General features: G+C 38.1%; 2 protein-coding genes across 6 annotated transcripts in view; one reads left to right on the top strand and one right to left on the bottom strand.

Annotated features, from left to right (window-relative positions):
* Positions 1–7,218: 7,218 nt before the first annotated feature.
* SERPINA10 (serpin family A member 10) lies at positions 7,219–18,629 on the top strand. Of its 2 annotated transcripts, none has more exons than XM_074825020.1 (6): positions 7,219–7,614; positions 10,566–11,304; positions 12,825–13,098; positions 13,811–13,958; positions 16,721–16,918; positions 18,430–18,629. In XM_074825020.1, exons 2-5 carry the CDS (start codon positions 10,596–10,598, stop codon positions 16,910–16,912), a joined length of 1,323 nt encoding a protein of 440 aa, XP_074681121.1. In that variant the 5' UTR covers positions 7,219–7,614; positions 10,566–10,595; the 3' UTR covers positions 16,913–16,918; positions 18,430–18,629. The 2 variants fall into 2 exon arrangements, with proteins under 2 accessions (XP_074681121.1, XP_074681120.1); XM_074825019.1 differs by lacking the exon at positions 7,219–7,614 and adding an exon at positions 8,520–9,047.
* Positions 18,630–19,422: 793 nt separating this feature from the next.
* The window catches only part of PPP4R4 (protein phosphatase 4 regulatory subunit 4), a 71,988-nt gene continuing 67,458 nt past the window's right edge, over positions 19,423–23,952 (bottom strand). For all 4 annotated transcript variants that reach the window (XM_074825015.1, XM_074825016.1, XM_074825018.1 and 1 more), the window contains one exon: positions 19,423–20,528. In XM_074825015.1, the coding sequence (XP_074681116.1) occupies positions 20,504–20,528 (25 nt within the window). In that variant the 3' untranslated portion in view covers positions 19,423–20,503. The remainder of the gene's footprint in view (positions 20,529–23,952) is intronic.

The following is a 23,952-nucleotide window of genomic DNA, read 5'->3' as shown; positions in this document are numbered from 1 at the left end:
TACTATCATTCAGTATGGAGTGACTTCAGTGGGATCCAAAAATTGTTTCATTATAGGGGGAGCAAAATAGGTGCTTTCAATCAAAAATGACTAAGAAGAAAACTGAAGATCCTAGATGAGGCTTTCTGGGAGGTAAGAAGGATGTCTTCAATGTGTTCAGTGTCTTATTCTGATCTGGCCACAGACCCAGGAAGTGTCTGAAGACTGCTCCCACGCTGGAGACACCACTCTTGAAAGGAATATATAATACAGTGTATTACAGGCTTTTAAATACTTCAGTTTGGCACAAAATCCCAACTGTAGGAGACCGGGAATCTTTCCAAGAAAAGGCATATAGAGCGGTGCTGATACTGTGCTTATGGCTGCCACACAGAAAAGCAAGACTAACCTACAGCTAAATCTTCACAAAGGCCCTGATGGTGAAGGTGCTTCAAGTTGGCCCATGGTCCACATCCTGTGGGAACACAACTTTCTACTCCAAGTGAGTCAGTGTCCAAAGAGACTGCACTGCCAGCACCAACCACGTGGAAAAATGCTGTCACTAGCTAAGGAACAGATCTCGAATGACCAGTTACGCTTCATGGAGTGATGAAATCTTGGGCCAGGTTTTGAGTGGCTCCAAGGACAGTTACTATTTCTGAGCTCTGTTCAATAAAGTCTCAGCCTCCTGCTACCTTGATTGTCTTCCTTTTCTTCTTCCTTCCTTCCAGCTGTTCTGTCACCCTCTAGGTGTGGATACTTATATAAAAACTGCTCAACATGAACATATCCTGCTACTCTTTGTTATCCAGCAAGGGAATATTAAGGTTTCATTTACCTCCAACACACTGATGGGCCTAACTTAACAGCATAAAAATAAATATCCAAAAAAAAAACGATGCACTTTTTTTTCTATATATAAATAGTTATCTGGTCTACAGATTCAGTGCAACCTGGTTTCCATAGCTGCTCTGGTGTGGATTCTTTGATGTCTAGCAAAGACAAGCTCATCAGCTGTGGCAACTGAGGCATGGACTCCCGATGAAATCCAGAAAGAAAGAGAGAGTTTATTGTTACAATGATACATACTTATGCTCTCGGATGCTGTCAGAAAAGCTCTTACTTCATAGTTAACAAATCAGCAATTAGACAGCTATCAACTTTTTCTCCTATCAGCATAAGGCCACTCTAACACGCGCTGTGCAGGCCAATCACTCTCTTGTTCATGCGCTGTTCTTGCGGTAGCATCTTCTCGCAGTTCAGTACTTTTCCACAGTTTAGTGTTGCAGCTGTCCGTTGTTTTTCCCTGCCACCTTGGCATAACTCAACAGCCTCTTATCTTTCTTCCAAGGCCTGTTTTTCATCAAAGCCTAGCACTTTCTCAGAGGCTGTGCAAGGCTGGCAGGCCAGTGCCTCCCACAATCAGCTCCTCCCACAGTGCAGGCTGTAAAGTGTCTCTGTCCTAGATCAGGTCATTCAACATCATTAAACTTGTATGAATTTGGTATGTTTCAGACCTTTACCTTTTGTCAGATTGGATGCAAAAAGAGATACTTTCAAAATATATAAATGGAATGGAGAGAAGGAGAGAGAGTGAGAATGAGAGAGAAAGTGTAACCTGAATTTTCTTAAAAAAAACCAAGCTGAAAATTCAGTCACAGTTACAAAGTTGAATGGAACTTTAGCCAGAAAATATCCGGAACTGGGAAAAGCAATCAAATGCTGTAATGGTCTGAAGGAAACCTCTCAAAAGAACTATCAACTTTTTACCTGGTTCCCATCAGAAGTGAAGAGATTCATGCATTTGTTCCATTTCCCAAATAATTTTTTTAATATAAATGTTATTCTCACTAGCAATGTATGTGCATCCTTAAAAAGTTCCATTTCAAAGATGAGTAAGGTTGCTAAGTGACATTAGCACTTAAATCAAGGAAATGAATAATTAACACTTCACATCTGGCACTGCCCACATATTAAATGCAATATTCTTATGAAACATAAAGAAAACCATATTTGAGTCCCCACACAGCTCACAGACAGGGGTTGCTGTCCATTTAACTATTTCACTGTCTAAATATTTTTACTTATGGGAAAGAAACAATGGAAATATTAGTTACAAATTTTCAACTGATAGTGGATTTTTAGTATAATATGTCTGCTTCTTGAAAATATATATGATCAAGTGACAGACATAAGTATCCAGTGTCTCTGGCCTCACATTTGAGACTGATCATTATGGATATCTCTTGCATGTAGCAGTGTGCAATTTATTATCCTTTTAACTCAAACTCATGAGAACTATGTTGTTGCCAAATGACAGCTTCATATGGTATTTGAAGAAAATGTTCATGTGTTCTTAAAGATCTGTTTATCTGCCCTTGCTTGTCCACTTCAGTTTTATTGTTTTCAGCTAAACTCAGATACTGTCTTTAAAAATCTCAAGAAGGGACTGGGCTCAAGACCAGCATGCATCAATGAATAGAAGCACATGGATACTGGCTTGTCTCATGGAAGACCAGGTAAAGTGCTAAAGCAGTTTAAATAAGGACACCAAGTCCTGTATGAAAACTAACTCCTGGAATACCCACCACATGCAGCCTACGGGAAGCCAACACTCAAGCCATGAAAACTCGTACCGACCTGTAGCAGGTTACTGTATTGATATCACTACTTAAAAGGAAAAAAACAAACAAAAACCCCAACCCCACAATGCAGAGCCTTTTGTCAGCCATTCTGGGCAATGTGGATAACACTAACTTGCATCCATTTGGTAGTTAGTAAACCTCAGCACATTTCAGAAATGCAGGAGAACATCTTTTGCTTGTCTTTTACAGAGGCCAAAGTGCAGAGATTTCTTCATTACATCACATAATTGCTTCAGGCCAGACAGTCAAAGACTGCAAGTCACAGGAACTCAACTTGATTATCACAGCAATAAGGAGATGCATACACAGCGCATGTAAACATGGAATTTGGACAAGGAATAGTAGGAAAATATATTCCAGGTTCAGGTGATCAGAAGTCATTGATGTCTGTATTTTCTGCCACTTTGAAGATGCAGTAAGTTTTTTTCCCCTTAGACATACTAATCTCTTAGACACTTTATAACTCCTGTCTTTAAAGTTGATTTTTTTTCAGTAATTTAAAGTAGAAATGCACCTGCATTTCACATCTACTGGAGAAACTTTGAGATCCCCTCCCAGGGGAACAGACATATCTTCCAGTGCCATTTTTTTAAGTTTGTGTCTCCTGCCTGCTTAAGTCCAACTCATGATACAAACTTAGTAAGGCACGGGGAAGGGCAGATGTCCAAACACATAAAATTATCCTTCTTCCCATCAGAGAAATAAAGGTTCTGATGACACCTGCTGGCTCCACAGGGACTAGGCAAACACCAACCACCCCTTGCTGCAGTGCTTGAGTTCTTGTATGTAAAAACACAGGCCAAATAAATTATTGAGAATGAAAATATTCCTCTGCTGTGAGTCAGAGAATCACAGGAAAGAAGGCTGGGGGTGACTTTTAAAGGTCATTTACTCCATCCCCTGGAATAAAGCAGGATTCATGCTACTCATGGGTCATTGTTTTACCTGTTACTGAAAACTGATAGTACTTCTCTGGACACACTACTACAGTGTTTCATAGTTTTTTTTCATTTTCTATAAAAGTTTCCATAGTAAGATGTCTTATTAACAGACAATTATGTGTGTTCAAGGACAATTAGACAGTGCTTGACTGCGAAGCTGAAAATATAAAGGAGATACTTCAGCCCTGTGTTATAAAATACTACAGCTTTACTGCTTTAGTCATCTCATACAGTAATGTACCCATCTCACCTCAGGTGAGACGCAGGAATACATAAATTCCCAAGATGCTTTCACTACAGGAATCCTCCCATATGAACAATTGCATAGGTCTAGTTCTCTAAGAAAAGGGTCAGGCTTATAAAAAGTGTAGGTGTGGAGCCGTCAGGGTGTTTGCATCCAGATGATTTCAATTATAATGTGCACTCTTTGAGTGGGAGAAGCAGCAGCCACCTTGATGAATCATCTCGTTGACAAACTATGTTCAATAGAATGTATAAAGAGCTGTTTTATAACTGTTAGAGCATGTTAGTTTATGTGTTATGAGTAATTTCACAGTGAGACTTCAGAAGAAATATAGATCCTTGAAAATCTCTGTATCTCCTGCACTATTGATACACTGGTATTTTGTTCAGTCTAAGAAACGTGGAAGAGGTTAAATCACGTACAGCCCAAATATTTTCTTAAAGTAACACTTTTTACCCTAATTCTTCTCATCAGACTCCATCCTGGATGGTATTACTGACTGACCTCAACTAGCTCCTTCAAGACAGGTGTAAATATCCTGTCTCTGCCCTTGAGAAACCAAATGGGTAGCCACTAGCTGAGGACAGAAATTCACAGGGCCTGGAGTGAAATGTATCTATTTGGTTACTACCTTGTTTGAGGAAGGCAAGAAACTCAGTTCAAAAAATTTCTTACTGGGAACCTGGTACAGATACACTTAATTAAATCACTAGTTTCCTTCCTGGAACCTGATCTCTTGGTACTGCAATCCTGCCCATCATATCTTACAGATCACTTTGAAGCTCAGCTGTGACCGAGTTACAAACATTGCTAAAATGGGGCAAGGCATGTCAAATGGGCATTACCTAATCAAGGACTATTGCTGTACCAAGGAGCTTGTCACTGGAAAGAACCATAGTTAGCACAGGGAACCTAGGCCCAAAACAAACCAAAAATTAAGATGACTGGTTGCTCCATGGTCACCGAAGTTTTCCTAAACCAGACTGGGGAAAATAAGTAAGAGGAAAAGCAGCCACTGAAGCAGAGGTGTTGCCAGCCCCACAAGAACTGCAAAAGGATGAAAGAGACTTATAACAAAAATCGTTTGAATGTTTGGAACAAGCAGCTGAGCCTGCCTCTGCAGTATCTAACCCCAGGTACTCAAGAGTCACAGGACTTTTGACAAATAGATTGGTGAGAACCTGGACTACATAATCACTGTCAAGTCTTGCAGAGTTGCATATGCATCCAAAAACACTTGTTCATTAGAGAACAGACGGTCTTTAGGTCAACTGCTGACTTATCAGTTGCCTATTGCCCAGCCTCAGACCTGTGCTGGCACAAGCTCCCAGCAGAGACACAACTAGGCAGCAACACACACGTATTGCCCTTGCTTGTTCTGGTCTCACGGCAGTTTTGTCTTAAACTGCAGAAAAGTGTAATTTTGCCAGTGTGACACACCAGCAATTCTTTCCCAGTAAATCACTCTGTGAATATGTATAGTTTGGCAGAGTGTTACCCATATGCTGTGTGGTCTTTTACTGCTCAGAAAGCTCTGTTGAATCCAAAGGGCGACTGACAATATAAATAGTAGTTGGTGGGAGGAATACGTTACTCCCAATAGTGTGTGGAGGATACTCCCAGCAAGGTGTTACCCAGCATGAAAAACTAGCAAGGGCTTTGTGAGTAGCTAGAGAGGAAGACAATCCCCTCTGATCTCTGTGCACAGCTAATATGTCTCATAGCAGCCTCCTTTTTCTTCCAGATAAAATAGGATTGTTGTGGTTTCTGTGGTCCAGAAAAGATTTCACTGAGACTCAAAGACTTTAAGATTTATTCAAATCCTTCTTTTCCCTACCATCTATAAACAAGATTTCATCTTTTGAATATTAAATATCACTATTGTTGCATCTTAACTCAGGCAGAGCTTCCAGTGGTGACCATGCGTGTCAGGGTTCTGATGAGAGGGCAAGAGGCTTAGTTGCTACTGTTGTTGCAAATAACATTGCTAATCTTGCTGAGCACATAAGCTAGGTATGGTTTTGTGTACACTAGATTATCCTTGTATTGTCTTCTTGGGCCACAAGCACAGTACCACAGCCTCTAGAAGATGCAGATTCAGAAACACATCACAGAAATGCAGCTTTGTTCAACCATATCAGATGTAATTTTTTTCCATGTAATGAGAAGACATTTGAATTTCAAATCCAACAGAACTAACCACAAAGAGACTAGGAAGTAGAAAAAAAATGTTCAGTATGGACAGAGAACAAATTCTGGAGTCACTGGGGCACTCACAGTCAAGCTTTTTATGTTTAGGGAATAGGCTGCATGATGTTAGGGCAGGGCCTTCACTCAGTAACCCTGTCTTATGTTGCTGTGTTCTTTAACAGAATGCCTATACTTGGGGCCTATTATGACTGGGATTGTTTCTAAACCAAGAATATTTTTAAATTATTTTAAACCAAGGAAGAATTTAAGTACCTAGAGCCTGTGAACCTTCACGACCCCTCTGTTGAACTTCTTAAGAGCATAAAACCCAGAAGTGCCCTCCAGTAACGTGTCCTTGCAACATGGATATAAACCTGGTCAGACCATGAAGGGGCTACGTTCAGGTCTTAAGCACTTCCTAAGCAAATCTTGCACTTTGTAAGAAAACACTGTTGTCACTTTTATAGAAGTAATACTCATCAGCAACAAACAAAAGTCCTGGATGCCCAAGTACTTTACGGGCTTTCTAAAATATCATCCTTTTCTCTGACAATGCTTCCACTTAGACTGTATATAATTTTTTTTCCGTTCAGTTGAAAAATAGAGACTAATCCCCTTATCTCAAGTTTTAAGGCCAAATTCTTTTTCTTTTACAATCCAAATCAGAACGGAATGTTCTGTTTCATTTGGGAGTATTTAAAAAAGTAATTTAGGAGAATGAGGGGAAGATAGGGAGTTCCATGTTTATATTTTATTTGGAATTAGGCCCATGACCAAAATAGTGAAGAGTTTAGATCATCCCCACCCTATAGAAATTGCTGAGTAAACTATCTGTCTTAAAGAATGTGCATTGCCCAACTAATAATGTTCAAGACCCAAAACTGGCCTGTCAAATCTGTCCAAGCCAGACCAAATGAAGATTTTAAAAGTTTATTCTTACTTCCCGTAGCTCTGTACAAAATTTACAGGAATATCAGCTCTCCCCATTTTGTCTTTTATAGGAGAAACATCACTCAGTGCTTATCAGTCAGTTCATTCTGGCATACTGATATGTTACTGAATAGCTGGCATGCACTTGAAACAGGGAGTTGAGCCTTGGTCTCTGCTCTAAAAGGAATGGCCAAATGGCAGGGCGAGGGCGCTGACAACACCCCTACAAATGCTGTAGGAGCTCCCTCCCTTGTGTTTCCCCCTGCCTTGGTGAATAGTGACCGATTCTTTTACAGAAGGGGGGATTTTAAGCAGGATTAGACACTGCTTCCACCACTGAGTAGCTCAGAGCCTGCCTGTAAAATAATTCTCATGAGCAACTAGATGTGTGGGGGGCCAAATCCTGCTGGGGTGCTGAAGGGCTGGATGCGAAGAGTTTACTGTTCTCTTGTTTCTCATGAAAGATATAACTTATTTACTGGAATATAACCCTCCCTCATTATGCCATTTATGGGAAACACAAGATGCAGTGTTTATAAAGCAGTTAATTTATAACAGACAAACCCAGATTATCACTCTTTGGAAGAGCAAATATTTGTTGAAAAACTTCTAAATGGGACAGACATCTTCATCTCATTTTTAAAGGTAGCTGATTGAGAAAAGTAACAGAGGAGCTACCTAATAGGTAAGACAAGATTTATATGAAGCATTTAGATTGTAAAGAGAAGGACTATCTTTTATATATATATATATACACATAATTTTATATATTTATCACCTATTCCCTAGATGTGATGTTTTAAGTGGCTCTAGATCTTAATCAGCATTTCAATATAGTTTTCTCTTGCTCTAATGCCTTCAGAAGAAAAATGTATTTGAGTAACAAACTTCTTTGATATCTGAGAATACTAGAAACAAATAATTCTTAAAATGGAAAGAATGTTAACTTTGCTCTAACACTTATATGTTTATTAATGAACTGTCTAGTCTATGCATAAAGTTCTCTAAAATTAGCAATAAGCTTCACTCAGGTCTAAAAATACAAGTCTAGAAATATCACTTTATTGTTTCCAGAACTGTTTTTCCTAATCCTAGAGGACATGCTTTATTTCTAACTCTTACTGAAGGTAAATAATAAAACTGCTGTAATGTCAACTTTAAATTTTTGCAATCTCAAATTTGCAGTGAATGCTTAGGGCAATTGTGAAGTTCTTATTCCTGTGATGTTTGTAACACCCAAATCAGTAGCATTTGTGTATGCCTGAGGACGCAAGACTCTTTTCTTGAGTGTTGAATGGTCTGGGATGTGCCTGTAAACAGGGGCTTTGCGTTTCTCCTGTCCTTTCAGTCTGAAACGTATTTGTGTTAGGAAGGCAGAGCCCTTTGGAAAGCAGCTCACCGCTTTCCCCATTCGGTCCCTTCACATCTCCCAGGGGGGATCAGATGGCCCGCCTGATCCAAGTACCGTCCTAGACCTCTCAGAGAGAGACGCAACAGTGACGTCTGCCAAACACAGCACTGTCAGATATTGCACAAGAACTGGACTATCCCCAGAAAAGATGGGGAAAAGCTGGTGCTCTGCAATGTCCAGTGAGCAGTTAGGTCTGATACTCTTTTAGAGCGACTGTTGCTGCTGCAGAAACCCTTTCTTTGTGACTGAATATGATCAGAACCAAAATTTTCCAATCCCTGCCTTTTGATAGAGCTGACTGCAGTGTCCAAGGATACCTCTTTGAAGTAGGGATGACTCCCAGGGAAAGGACCTCCTTCTTTGCTGCCAGGGCAGGCATAGCACTGTAGCAGAAACAGTACCTCAGTGCCTGTGTTACTTCCCACAGAAGTGGGTCACTACATAAGGAGCAGAAATGCCTACCAGTTACTGGCATAGCTCTTAACAGTGCTGCTTGCAGTCCATCAGGGCAGAGTAAGTATCCCAACCTTGCAGAAATCCTGTGCACCATCTGGCCAGCAAGGCAGCAGCTGAAGTCAGGCCATCCCCTTCTCTATTTCGTTCCTGCAGAATCCAGACACTGTGAATCTCATTGAAAAAAAAAAGAAAAAAAAAAAGAAAGAGAGCAAGAGCTAATGGGAAGGAAAGAAAAAATATTCACAACCACAGTACACTGCATATTTTACGCTGTTCCCTGGCTGCCATGCACTCAAGAAGAGGCATAACGTTCAGGGATTTCACTACCTCCCGATTAAGTCATTACAGCCCATCTGTGTTGCACCAAGTACAGAACGTGACCTATTATCACAAAAGAAAATAGCACACCACCTGACTGCCAAAAGCACCCTGTGACTTGGCACCCAAATGCCTCAGTACTCACATCAAAATACCTTTTCAGGACTAACTCCCACAGCCTGAATCAGGCAACTGTGAAATTCAGCTGAACTCTAAATAAACGGCAATCAAATAAAGCCAGCTTTCCTATATGCCAAATCACAAATTATACAATGACCGTAATTTGTTGTTACAGATCCTTAAATTAAAAGGAGTAGTTAATAGTTGCCATGTGTTTTCTAGATTGTTGAATCACTTACTACTTTAAAGATGGGGCCACATAATCCATCTCTTCACCTCATTTATCCATTTGCATGCCACTGTTATACAACAGGATTCTGTGCAGGCTTGGTGGTCCTGAATATCCTGTTTAATTTACAATGGGAAAACGCATCTCCAAAGATGATGGCCATACAAAATTTTTCCATAAGGTGCAATTCAACACTGCTGTATGGGAGAGAAATTTATATACTGCTTCAATGGAAAGATGAATGATAAGCATATTTGCATTTTATGCTTGAAAAGTGTGTTTGCATGTGCAAATTTACACAAGCAATGTCCGATGCTAAAGTCTGCCTGAGTCCTTCTGTAAGATGTGTTCAGTTCTCTCCAAAGATTTTGTTGGACAGATGAGAGACCCTGTATTAACTTCACTTAGAAATCACAACTTGTGTAGAATACTGTATTTTTAAGCACAGAACAACTGTTTCATCCTTGTGCTATTTGACACTGGCAAATGGTATTTTCAGGGAGGAGATGGCACTGACAAACCTGCTTCAGTGTTTGCTGGATGGTGAAGTATAAAAGAACAGGGAATCCTATGGCATGTGATCAGGAAAATGATCTGAATGGGGTAATAAACAACCTATAACAGAAGGATGAAAAGTGAAATGAAATTATGAAAGACAAGCATGTCATTTCCACCACATGCTGCCTAGAATTCTTGTGCTTATAGATGACATCTATTTCACAGGAGCGAAGGCTGCGACACAGGTCCAACAAGCCAATTTTTCATCTTTGAGCTGCATATTGTACTTGAAATTTGGCTTTCATTTTGTAAAGGAATTACAAGTTAGCAAGGGAAAATCAGTGAAATACTTCTGACGTGAACCACCAATACCAGAAGATCATGATATTTCTTCTGGATTCACTTAGTGATGTTGAAAACTGCCCTATTTCACTTATCTAAATTTGATCTTTCAGAGAGGAACCAGATCTCAGGTTTAGAGTATATACACTGGAGACACAGAAAGACCACCTTGCTACATCTCTGACCTTTTGCACTGTGAATAGAACAACAAACTAAAAAGTCATTGTGTTGCTTTTTTTTCTTTTTCCATTTTCTTTACTAGAAAAAAAAGATCTCATTACTGGATGTCAACATGAAAACAGGAATTTACCTACTTCTCTTAAGTGAAATATGTGTTGAAAGCATAGAGGCTAGCATCAAACCTAAAATTCCAAAGAAGGAAAAAGAGAGTAATTTCTTGGAGGGAAATAAAAATGTCAGTATTTCTGAAGAGTGGCAACATCATAAAAATATCTCTAAGCCTTTTGAAGACGGAGGTCTTGAAGAGTTCTCTCTTTACAACTTCACTGAAAAGACTGCAAATTTTGGATTTAACCTCTACAGAAAAATTGCAATGACACATGATAACAATGTAATCATCTCCCCCCTTTCCGTATCAGCTCTCATGACTGCATATATGCTGGCAGCCAAAGGGGAAACACACAGACAAATAGTAAAAAGTCTAAACCTCCATGCTCTGAAGAACAGAGTGGATCGCCATCATTTCCCAGCTTTGTTTAAACAACTGAAAGATAACATGACAATGAATGAAGAACTTCTCCTTGTGCAAGGTACTCTTTCTTTTATCCAAAAGGACTTCAGACTCAAGGAGTCTTTCCTCAATTTATCTAAGCAGTACTTTGATATGGAATTCCTGAGAGTGGACTTTCAAAACTTTACACAGGCAAAATTTGTCATAAATCACAACATTAACAAAAGGACCAAAGGAAAAATCCCAAAGCTCTTTGAAGAGCTTGACCGCCATAATAAACTGCTACTTGTGGACTACATTGTCTTTAAAGGTAACTGCTGTTTTTATTTTGCAAAATTATTATTTATTAGAAGAATCAGGACTCTAACTTCAGCTATATTAGGGGAAGTTTAAATGAATTCAGATGTTCTGTTTTCTCTACATCTCTATCCAGATTTACTTTCTTCTATTAGGTTTATGTAATAGGAAATTATTTTTCGTGGTAGGGAACCACAGTTCTTCTACACTTTCTTCCATACAACAGTCTCAAAGGGAACAAAAAGCCCTGCATCAAATTATCTCAATCCATCTCTGAATGATCCCTCTTTACAAATAAAATGATGTTTCATTTTCATTCACCAATTAAAATGAAGAAGCCTTAATCATGATAGTCTTTCCAATGATGGATACTGGGCATAAAATCATCTGATTTTACATAGTATACAAAATCATGAAAACAAAAATAATTTCACTATTTTAGTCAAGAATCTTTTTCCCCAGAGGAACCAAAGTACCCCGTTATATTACCTTACAGGGTAAGAGAAAGAAATAGCTGTGATGGGCAGAGACTGTTCTGTGGAGGTCCTCTACTGCCAAATATCTTACACTTCTTTTCCTGTTGCTGGGGTCTTTCTGTCCACTGGCTTAGAAGATAGATAAGGGACTCCAAATGGAGGTCCTGGGAACGACAGGGAGCCGTAGCCCACCCTCTACTCTGAAACAGCCATACAGAAGCCAGAGACAGCCGGTTAGATAAAAAGCAAAGACAAAGAGCTAGACTGACAACGGGGGGAAGAGGAATGCTATGCAGAGAAGCCACAGCCACAGCCACTACTCCAGTCCAAAGTACTCAGCAGATGCCATCCATGGAAACCCCACTGAAATAAATGCACACCTGAGAACAAAGAAAATTACCCCTCAGCCATACAGGCTCCCTATGGACTGAGTTTATTCTTTCATATTTACAAAAGTGCAGTTTGTCCAATGCCATTCTTTCCTTGGCAGAAAATCAGAGAAGAGATAAATGGCTGTGGCTACGTTTGAAAGCAATGCTAGAGATCAGAATCATTAGTATAGAAGAGGTCATATTCCAGTGCATGTTACAAGTCAGTGTACTGCTGAATCCCCATTCAAAAAATTGTATAATTAATTTAAAACCAGGATGTTGAACAGCTGGTAGAGAATTTTAGAGAAGGTGACATGTTAATGAAAGATGGATGCTCATATGGCATTCAATAAGCAAAAAGGATATCAGTTCTGAACTTGACTGGCAATTAATCAACCTTAGAAAAAGATTTCCCTTCTTTCCCTGCAAATGAAGGAGTTTACTTTGTGAATTACTTCCTTTTCCTGCTGTAAAAAATTTAAAAGCACATACACTAAATATACTGCAATTGTCATCCACTTATCCCAGACACAACTGACATCCACTTCAACTAGATACAGAAAATACTTTTTATACTTTTTTATAATAACTTTTATAAAACTTTTATGACTTTTATACTTTTTTAAAGGGTTTCTGAACATTTTTCTGAAGTCTGAATGCACATAATTACTTTTTTCTTTCCTCAGGCAAGTGGCTCTATCCATTTAATTCCAAATTCACAGAAATGGAGACTTTCCACATAAACAAATACAGAAGTGTACAGGTACCCATGATGTTCAAGTCAGATAAAGTTAATTCAACTTTTGATGAGAACTTAAGATGCACTGTGATAAAGCTACCCTACAAAGGGAAAGCCCACATGCTGATTGTCATCCCAGAAAAGGAGGGAGATTACATTTCACTTGAAGACCATTTGACTATGGAGCTTGTGGAATCCTGGCTTGGAAACATGAAAACCAGGTATTGCTTTGATAACCATTGGTCTTAATGTCCTTTATGTCTATTGCAGCAAAGCAACAAAGCGCAATGAAGATTAGCTGGTCTTCCTAACCCTTTTCACATGCTGGCATCTCTGTGGCATTAGGTACCTACAGAGCAGAGGTCCTTTAATGGCTACCCACAGCCCACGTGGCATGTGAAAGCTTCTACTCTGAGGTGACAAGTCTGTGGCTCATCTCAGTAAGAAATGTCTGTCTCACTGAGGGCACAGTCAATCTAGACTTTTCAAATTCTTCTTTAGGCCGCCTTTCTCCTTCAATTTAGCACTGCCAGGCAAAATGTCTAGTTATACAGTATTTTTACTAAACCTTCCCTACCCGTGGAAAACCCGAGTAATGGATAAATTTGAATATGAAAATGCAAACCCAAATTATTCCTGTGAAATGTAAAGTGACAATTCTTTTCACTGGTCAATAAACTAGTGTGTCACCCTGGTATCAGGGCACTCTAAGTGCTGGTGGAAATATTTTCTACACAGAAGGAAATGATTTCTAGCATCTTTGGCAGTCAAAAGGTCAGATGATATGATGCAAACCTAAATTCCAGCAGAGACTCTAGTTTTTGCCCCTTCTTTTTCCTGTGTAAAGCTTAATTCCTGAATAGCATGTGTTTTAGCAGTCAAATGATATACTATATAGTCCAAGTTTGCATTGAACTTTTTTCTTCCAAACAGAGAAGTGGATATTTCATTTCCAAAGTTCAAACTAGAGCAAAAATACAAAATGAAGAAATTGCTTCATGCTCTTGGAATTAAAAATCTCTTTACACGTACAGCAAATCTTAGTCATCTCACAGATCAAGGATATGTAGCAGTTTCACAGGTAAGCCTTCTAAAATTATTTGTTATTCAGATTACAATAGTATGTAAATGGTCTAACCAAGAGACTACGTCATATACACTTAGAGGGACACTAATAGGAAAGGACTTTATCTGCCAAGTATACGCAATCTGCACACCTTAATCGGTATGGATCCCACTTCAAGTATGAGGTGTGTAGAAATACAGGGTGGTTACATTTCATATATGCTCAACACCTTCCAAAGCTAACCCATCACAGGAGGAAAGCTCTGCCTCAAGAAGAGTATGGTTGGTAGGGAAGGAGTACAATTAAAGAAAAACTGTGAACAAGAAAGACATCGTAAATGACAGTCAAATGGCAAAAGCCAGAGCAAGGAAGGAAACCCAAAGAGGGAACCCATCATACACAGTTCAGAGACAGGTATTCTTCTTACAAATAAAGAACTTTAAAAAGTTCAAATAATAAAATCTCAAAAAGGTAACAGTGAGACAGAGAAGTTGAAGCAGTCCTGCCTTTCCTTCTACATACCTTGGCAGAGAAAAAACAGAATCTCACAGCAAAGCATCTGCACAACACAGCTGTATTTCAACCCATATGGATGCACCACTTCATACACTGAAACTTTTCAAGATCACTTAAACAGGCAAAGGCAAGGGTGATGAATGGTCAAGAAGGCAGGAACACAGGAAAAGAGAAGACAACTGAGTACCAGGGAGAGCAAAAGGGAGAGCAAAAATGAGTTTCAGAAGACTGATAGAAAACAGAGGCAGAATGAGAAGCAGAAAAGAATGGAAGAGAAAGGACTTGACAATCACACCAATATCAAGAAGGAACAGGTCTATGTGACCAGAGATGTCCCATTAAGAAGAAACTGCTAGTCTATACAAAAGACAATTTGCTGATGATAGAAAATTAAGAGGCACAAAGAAGGAAGATAAAAGACATATCACACAGAGAAACTGGTGACTTCAAGAGTGTGTGAAACAAGACAAAATGCAATTAATGCTAAATGCAAATTCACACATTAGAGTAAAAGCAACAAAATTCCTGCAACAAGCTCGATTTATAAACAGTTGAGGAAAACAAGACTCAAATGAGATTAATCTAACACAGAATTTAAAAACATAGCTTTATAAACCTATGTAAGGAATTTATATAACACAACTGCCTGAGGTTCTATGGGGCTGCATAGTGTTGATAACCTCAGACCGTAACTCCAGGAGAAACTTCACAGAAATATGTTGAGATTAGAAGGGACCTCTGGAGGTTATCTGGTTCAACCCCCCTGCTCAAGCAGGGCGACCTAGAGCTGGTTTCCCATAACCATGTCCAGATGGCTTTTGAGTATCTTCAAGGAGGGAGAATCTACAACCTCCCTAGGCAACCTGTGCCAGTCCTCAGTCACCCTCACATCCTGACATTCAGAGGGAATCTCCTGTGTTTTGGTTTGTGGCCTTTGCCTCTGGTCCTGTCACTGGGCACCACTGAAAAGAGCCTGGCTCCCCCTTCTTTGCACCCTCCCTTCAGGTATTTGTACTCTGTCAGAAAGAATCCTTCTAAGCTACATGTTACAAGTCTCCCTACACCAAATCATTACAGAAGCCTTTCTGATTTGCCAAAACTGTTAATAGGCAGTATGATAAGGACTTCTATACAAGTTGCAAAAACTCTAAGCCCTGAACTACAGTTTTCCAAAACTGTGCCGGGTTAACAAAATAACCTTTCTGGGAAAACATAACGTAAATATTTAAAGGATAAAATTGCAGTGATTTTCAGTTTGGTATAAACTATTTAACTTTTGGGAAGTACAATGGTAATCTGCAGCACTTTCTTCACTTCCTCTTGATCATATAACTATTCCATGCTGATTCTCAGCAGTTAACTCTGTTGTGTTATCATGAAAAAAAAATCACACTTGAATAGTAGCTGCTAACTGATATTAGAAGCAATATGTGCATCAGTTATAAAGTGCCAGAGAAGCATCCTTGTGAATCATGACAGCCAGATTCATTATTTAAGAATATTTAGCAAAGAGCTCAACACCGCTGAAGTCCTTCAGCTGTCTTCACATAACTCATTCCTAGAATTAGGAGTTTGGAATGCACTAGCTGACCAGGCAGTTCACCAGTACAGACCCAAATACAGGGGAAGTACTGAGAGGTACATGCAGGCTGAAAGAACAAAAAGAGAAAAGAATCAGATCCTGCCAAGCTGAGATTTCAGTGGGAAGGGAAAGTCCTCAGACCAACCCAGGATTATACCTCACTGCTGTACATCATTACTCTGTGCTACCAAATGTACAAATTAGAAATATATAGGAAAAAAGCCAAGGTTGGTGCATTTGCCTAAGCTCTCACAAAATCAGCTGTGAATGACATATCCAGCCAGTCAGTGGGGTGACTGATGAAAACACACCTCCCACTTTCGAGAAACAGTTAGTCAAAGAGAAGCACTATACAAAAGCAATGGTTGCTTCATGCTACAAGCTGCAAGAACAAAACCTCTAAGTGAGGCCCATGCTCAGAAATGTGGAAAAGCACAATGACACCTGAACTAGCATCCACATAGTAAGTATTGTGGTCATGGTGGCTGTACTAACTCCTCTGCTGCTGAAGCTGACAGCATATGGGTCTACCACAGTCTACCACACAGAACTAGACTGCACAGACCTACTCATTTTAAACTAATAGAAGCCTACTTCAGCTGAAAGCCTTGCTCTTTGAAAAATATTCTTCATGCCAATGTTTCTTTCTGTCACATTTTATTGCTACATTGCATTTCAGGTTGTCCAAAAGGCAGTAATTGAAGTGGATGAAGAAGGAACTGAGGCCACAGCAGCTAGTGGGTCAGAAATAACTGCATTCACAGTGCCTCCTGTCATCAAAGTGGACAGACCATTCCTTTTTATGATTTTTGAAGACACTTTTAAAACACTACTGTTCATTGGCAGGGTGGTTGATCCAACAGAAATGTGAATAAAGGTAACAGTTTCTATTCTGGGGTATGTAAGAGGCTTTATTTCTACTTTAGTAATTCACATTAGAATAAAAAGACAGTGAAATATGAAAATGTGAAAACCTGTTTTGTCTCTCCACCTAGCAGTAAGTCATCCTGTTAAGACTTTATTAATGCCTAAGTAACAAGGCTAAATTCACTAAGGCACCAAGTGACAAAAATGTGTCTTGTAAAACCTACCCTGAAAATTAAAAAGACCCCACAGAACTGAACTTACAAAAGTCAACATTTTAGTGATAAGTCTGAATGAAACCCACAGAATCATATGCCAAAATATTCACAAAGTTCATTCCCAAACACTGCACCTTGATATTCCTGTTATCTTCTCTTGCAATGAGACTTAAGAGACTACTGATCTCAATGCTAGCTGAATTTTGCCACTTATAAAAACAGAAGCAGGATCAAGCCCTAAAATAGAATTTACAGGCTCCGTCTAGAGATCTTTATTACTATAGAAATTGTGCCCAGTCTATCATGAAGCCTACATGGTCTGAGTGTGACCTCTTTCAAAGTGAATAATGAAAGTATCAAACCACCTCATTTTCTCAGGGTACATGATGTGCCTGCTTTTAAAATATTCTTTCTATTAAAGACAAAATAATTCTGAAAAATAACTTCAGTATTCTAAACCTGGAAAATCTGAATCTGTACTACTTCATAACATCAAACTGGGCCTCTCCTAAAACAGAATTTTCTGCATGTATTAGATATCAGGGTGAACTATGTAACAGGACTCTATGCCTGAACTAAGACAGACTTTGGTAGGATAAAATATACATCCTTCCACAGAAGTGGAATAAATCTATTCACAGAGTTGACCCTAAAATCCAAAAGGTTTTTCCAAAGTGTTTTAGAAAAATATTTCCATGATCTAGATCCCATTCATTTTACTGCAGTGATTCCAATAGAACAGCAAGATCTTTAACATTCAGTAAATTTTAATTAGCAGCAAAGAAATGTATATAAAGTACGAAACAATGCAAAAAGCTACTTCTAGCTATAGAATCTAACTAACAGATCTAAGCATTACTCTACTTGCTCATACAGCCTCCACAAAATAGCTGCCCAAAAGGGGGCAGAAGAGTTTTCAAAACCATTTGGCATAGAAGCTTCAAAGCTGTCTATCAGTAAACACACATAGACAGACGCACTCACAGGAGAAGATACAAAGGATACGTTACGGGGTAAAGCTGGTAAACATCTCTCAAAATCACTTCAGTTACCATCAGATGTCTACCTGCAGCAATCCAGACACTGACGTAAGCCGCTCAAAAAAGGATTTAGCAGGCAGACTCTGGTTTCTGACTAGACTATGAAGGTGCATCTAGCCTAACTCCACATTGCAGTACAAATGTACCCAGAAAGAAGGAGAATCACTCCTTCCTGCCCCTGAAGGGTTAATAGGAGGAATGTTGCTATACAGAACCACCCAGTTATCACTGTACAGTTGACCTCCAGCTGTTACTCTGAATTGCAGGTAAAAACAATGCTATGAAGGATTCAAAAGTATTGGTGCTGTCAACAGAAGTAACCCAGAAGTAATCAGCCCCACAGAAGATTGCTGGGATGGAGGTCTGTAGTGTGAAGGACTGATGAAAGTACACACAAGACACCAGGAGTATTGTACAAGGAAGATGTGCAGACCAAAAAATGTCTAAATAAAGCATTTAAAGATTACATAGCAGGAATTTAATACATAGTAGGGTTACTGAGTGGAGCATGTTATCAGTATTAAATAATCAGTTAAAAATGACAGACAAATGACAGCCAATAAGAAACAAATGACAGACTGTATACAGAACTCATTACATGCTTATTAAGGGGAAAAATATCTTGGATTGAAGTTTCTGAAATTACTGGTTGTTCTGCATTGCTCTAGTGAAGGCATCTGAGTTTTGAGTCCTGTTCTGCAGCTGGGTACTGCTGATCTGCGTTCGGTCCCTGGCAGAAGTCAGACTGAGAACAGACTGAGCAGCCTCCTGTGGCCCACAGGTGAGCAGCTGTAGCTGGCACCTTAAGTTAGCTGTCCCTGGGGAACAGGGAATATATGCTTTCATGAATGAGACAAAAGCAGAACCTGGGAGGACACAACATAGGTCGTCTGTATATCTGCATCAATATTGCATGTTAAACATCATAATACTTGAAGAAGCTGTTAAAGAAATCTGTGATTTACAAGATCCTTACACCAGGCTGCAGAACAAACTGAAAACGTCAGTGTTTCCACAGAATCCAAACAATGTCTGTGACTAAAGACAGAGAATACACCTAAATCCAACTGCAGTGTAAGAAGCTTAAGAATTCAGACAGTAAAACTGCTAAATCCAAAGACACATTTTGTACTTCACACATGGCAGCATACATCTAGCATTATTACTATTTAAAATAAATACCTTCTATAGGTAAATGCTTTTATTTATTTTCATTATAAAAGATGCCCTGAGAAAATTTTTTTTCAAGAACATGCATGTACAGCATTGTCCTAGGTTTTATTTTGCGTAAACCATCATTCATATTTTTACATTATAAAAAGTAACCACACACGCATATGCATTCACAGATCAGATCATCTTTATCATACACCAATAAATTTTAAAAACCACATATTTCTGATATCAATATATTTATGCTGCTTCCATTCTGAAATAAAGAAGCTGACAATAGCTTCATAGGCTCTGTCTTAAGTGTTGGCATAAATAGAACTTTTTAAAATAGAATTGCATGTTTTCCACAGACAAATTTTGATAGAAACATTAGCATTAATACAAACAAATGCAGATGACATCACTGAAGCATGATAGCTTGCAATAGCAGCTGATTAAAAACTAGATTCATCATTATAAATTATTCAAGTGAAAATACAATCTGAAATACTAAAAATTAAAACAAGTATTTACACAACAAAACTTATGAAATAAAACTTTTTTTTTTTTTGTATCATCTGGAGACATCTGCTTTTAGATTGCTTTGAAACCTACACAGGATTTTTATGAACTTAGTACTTGTAAAAACATTACCTCTAAATTCACAGCACAATGCTACTGAAAGTTTATCTTTTTTATAGACTTAGCAATGGTTCTGGACTTTGGTCTTAAATTAGGTTTGAAAGTTCTTTAAAATGTGGGATTACTTTTTCATATTCATAACAGTTCCTTGTATTTCTTGCATAAAACATGGGTGCTAACAATTGCTAAAATTGTAAATAAGCCAATTAAGTAATGGATATGTGCATTCTAAATCTGAGAATTTGAACTACAAAGGCATAATTGAAGAAAACAAAATCCTCTCTTTAGCTGCAGCAGTTAAGAGCACATAGCTGAAGTTATATTTCTTAACATTTCACTACAACATTAGAATTCTGCAACCATTACATTACTTATCGGAACATATTTTACAGCTTGGGATTTTATTTAAAAGATAGAAAGTTTTAACATTGCAAGATGCACTTTATTCACTCCAGGCATTAGACAGTCCATCTGCTGCTCCCACCTTACGACACCAGAACGTTGCTTCCAACAGTCTCTCGTTTCCTTCTTTTTCTGTCAGAAGATCTAAGAGTTTGATTTTCTGTTTTTGCTTCATACAAAAGAAGAAACATATATCATGTGTTGTTGCTATATTATTAAATAACATAATAAACTGCTATTGCATGCAACATGTTAATATAACTCTTAGCTGCTGTACTTCAAAAATTACTAGCTGCTCTACTGCGCCCACTGAAGAAGCCAAATGGGCACATTCTGAAGGCATTCTTCATAAGAAGGGTATATTTCTCCATGAAGTTTCCTACAGAAGGTTATGTAGAGATCCCTCTAAGTGAGATGGTTAAGGTAGTACAAATATTTTACTCACGGCTACAAATAATGACAGAGATTTCCAGCTTAACCCATGATAAGATCTGGAGATGGGGAGATGGAGAAGTTTAAGAGCTCTTTACAGTGTTATTTCTAGGTCTGTTGTTGATCATGTCACTTGGGCAATTTCTGCACTTTTCATGCCTTTTTTAATCTTTAAATACACTGTTCTTCAACTTCACAGTTGTAGCTATGTCAATTAACAACTGTTTGAAATGGTCAGAGATCTCCAGAAGAACAGGGCTTAAATTTTAGAACTCTGTGGAAATATTTGCATCAATATTTTACAGTATCATTTACAAACGAAGCAAGATATTGTTCTGTTTCACCCTTTTAAAATTGCTGATGGAACCTTTCATGATAATACACCAGTGTTAGGACACCTGCTAACTTTGTCTTAGAATTGGCACCTAAATCACATGCCAGTCACAATGGACCTCAAAACTCTTACCAGTTTAAACAGCAGAAGGAAAACGTGCTTAGAAGCTTTAAATAACCAACTCAAAGTGTAGTAGATTAGTGGTAGAATTACTTCATCTTGTGCTCAAGTTTGTAAGCAATTATATGAATGGATGAAAGACACTACTTTAAGATGCTTATGCATACAATTGTTACAACATGGTCACACATCAATGTGGATGTCTTAAAGGTCAGTTGTGGACATCTGATAAAATACTGATATCAATTTATTATTAAGAAATCGATTTCTATGCAACAGTACATCTACTCCCACTTTTTACAGGATGAAAAACCTGTACCCCTCATTCTTGAAGTAGGTTTTAATTGAAAGTGAAATAAAATCAGGTACTATCTGTATGTCTATAGGCAAGATGCAAAATTTTAAAATGCTGTCTATAGAGCTACATATTTTTATTGATGAATCTACAAAGTTCTGGAAAACAGTTTTAACCAATTGCATATTGAAATCAGTCACATTACAGTAACGTACACTTAGGCAAACCAGCAATTCTCATCCTAAAAGAAAACATCCTAATCTCATAAAAATGAAAACATTTTAAAAAGATAATAAAACTACATAGCAAAATAATAGACAAGATCGGACTACTTGATGGAACACAGCGTTTATGAATCATGCCAATTTCTGCACTAGGATGATTCATGATCTAACTGGCAACTTTTCAACATGAAATCAGAACAGCATGTTTGCTCTGCACGCTGACTTAAGCGAGGTCTCTTGTGGGATGAAATACTCAACCAGTGTTCTTTGTGATTCTTTCCTATTCCATAAGGTGCTTAAAGCAGGTATTCCTCTCCTTTGTGATTCCACCATTAAGTCATACAGATGCATCTTTAGCATAATTCTTGCATTTCCTATTACCTGAGTATTATTTAAGGTCTAGCAAATGACACCGAACCTAATGGTCATTTTCTTGTCACCTGCTTGTAAGCACTGGATCGGGATTTACTGAGATTTTTTTTTTTACTTGCATCTACATTATTTTCAAAAAGAGGTAATATTTTAATTGGCACACACATCTCTGAAATGAGACAAACAAAATGTCTGAACTCATGAGTATAATAAGTTCTCCACCAGAGTAGCTTTGGGTTTTGAAAAATTCCTGGAACAATATGAATATATGAAATCAGAAATTCTTCATCCCTGCAAACTGCACTATATTGTCAAAAGTGAACATTTGCCAACATTTTATGGAAAAGATTACACTTAAGCAATTAAAAAATATTCTGTCCAAATATACATCATTTTGCACTAAGAATCATTAATTATATCTGCTGATATTTTAATTATCAAACAACATATTACTGCCCAATTCTTCACCAATGCACACAATTACTTAGAAAAAGAAACATATTAGAAGTTACCTTATTCATCCTGCAGAGCCAATAAACTAAAAGCTAGGACTTGTCAGAATTAAGATGGTCATTGAAATGTTTGACCAGCGCATATGTACATTTATATGATGATATTATCTAAATATATACTCAGTTATTATTTTCTCACAAGTTTTCTACCTTAGCGAGTCCACAGATGGTGACACTCATTCAAGAGCAACTATTCAATTGCACCTCTCATTGTACAATTTTCAAATTCTTGTCTCAGTAAGAGTCATTTCCGTCAACTGCTTATATATTTGGGTATCAATTTTTTCTATCCTTCTACTTAGAGAATAATTTTTCCTTGAAACTGACTTTTTTTTGTATCTTAGTATGTGTATATTTAGCACCAGGACTGACTTTCTGAAGAAAAGCAAGATAAGATCTGTGGTCAGCAAGGTTATGCAGATGATTGCATTCACCACCAACCATTCCTGTTTCTGTATCTCTTAATACCTCCTCATAGAGCTGCTCCATTTTCTTATGAAAACAATTAAGTATTGGGCCAGATTACAAAAGAGAATGTACAGTGCCTCAGACATTATACCAACTTGAGAGATGTGTTTTCCCATAAGAACATAAAACATTAAAACTCTTATTCAGAACTAAATGTAGGTCATACTAAATCTGCTCTTAAAAACGTTTTTCTTCCCCTAGTATATCCTCTTGGCTTCTGACACTATGCATTTTAGGGACTTTCTGAACTAGAGAGAGCATCCAGATCATTGTGTTTGATCAGACACCTGCTTTCAAATAGTCTGCTGTTAAAGTATTCACTTGGGAATGGTACACTGAGACTTGAAGCTGAGTCTCTTACGTTCCACTTTCCTGCCTGAAGACAAAGGTACAAACTGCTCTGTGTGAGTCTTCTTCTGTCCCTTTGTATTCAAACAAAAGATATCAGTTTTATTTTAAATGACAGATAGAAAAATCTTTGAAATTGGGAAAAGCTTCATGTAATGTAAAAAAATATGTCTAACTAATCTTTGCATCTAACTGCTTTGTGAATATTAATCCATTTATTTTCCACAAATCCTTGTGAGACGGATGAGTAACTGGTATTTCTACAATGGTTGCTAAAAAAGAAATTACAACATTTGAACTAATTTTCTGGTTTCAAAGAGAGGGAACAGAGGTATACAGTGATTACGGTGAAAGCGCATGGGTTTTTGAGCACACCTAGTTTTTGAAAGTATGAAGCACTATGTCATTTTATGTACTCAAGATATATCTACTTTATAGATAGCTGAAAATGTCAGCACATCTACTAATCTAACTATTGAGTTTGAAAT

Source organism: Strix aluco, chromosome 4 (assembly GCF_031877795.1).
Source record: "Strix aluco isolate bStrAlu1 chromosome 4, bStrAlu1.hap1, whole genome shotgun sequence".
NCBI classification, from domain to species: Eukaryota; Metazoa; Chordata; class Aves; order Strigiformes; family Strigidae; genus Strix; species Strix aluco.
The sequence above is the reverse complement of the archived record's forward strand: the minus strand, read 5'-3'. Positions and strand labels throughout refer to the sequence as shown.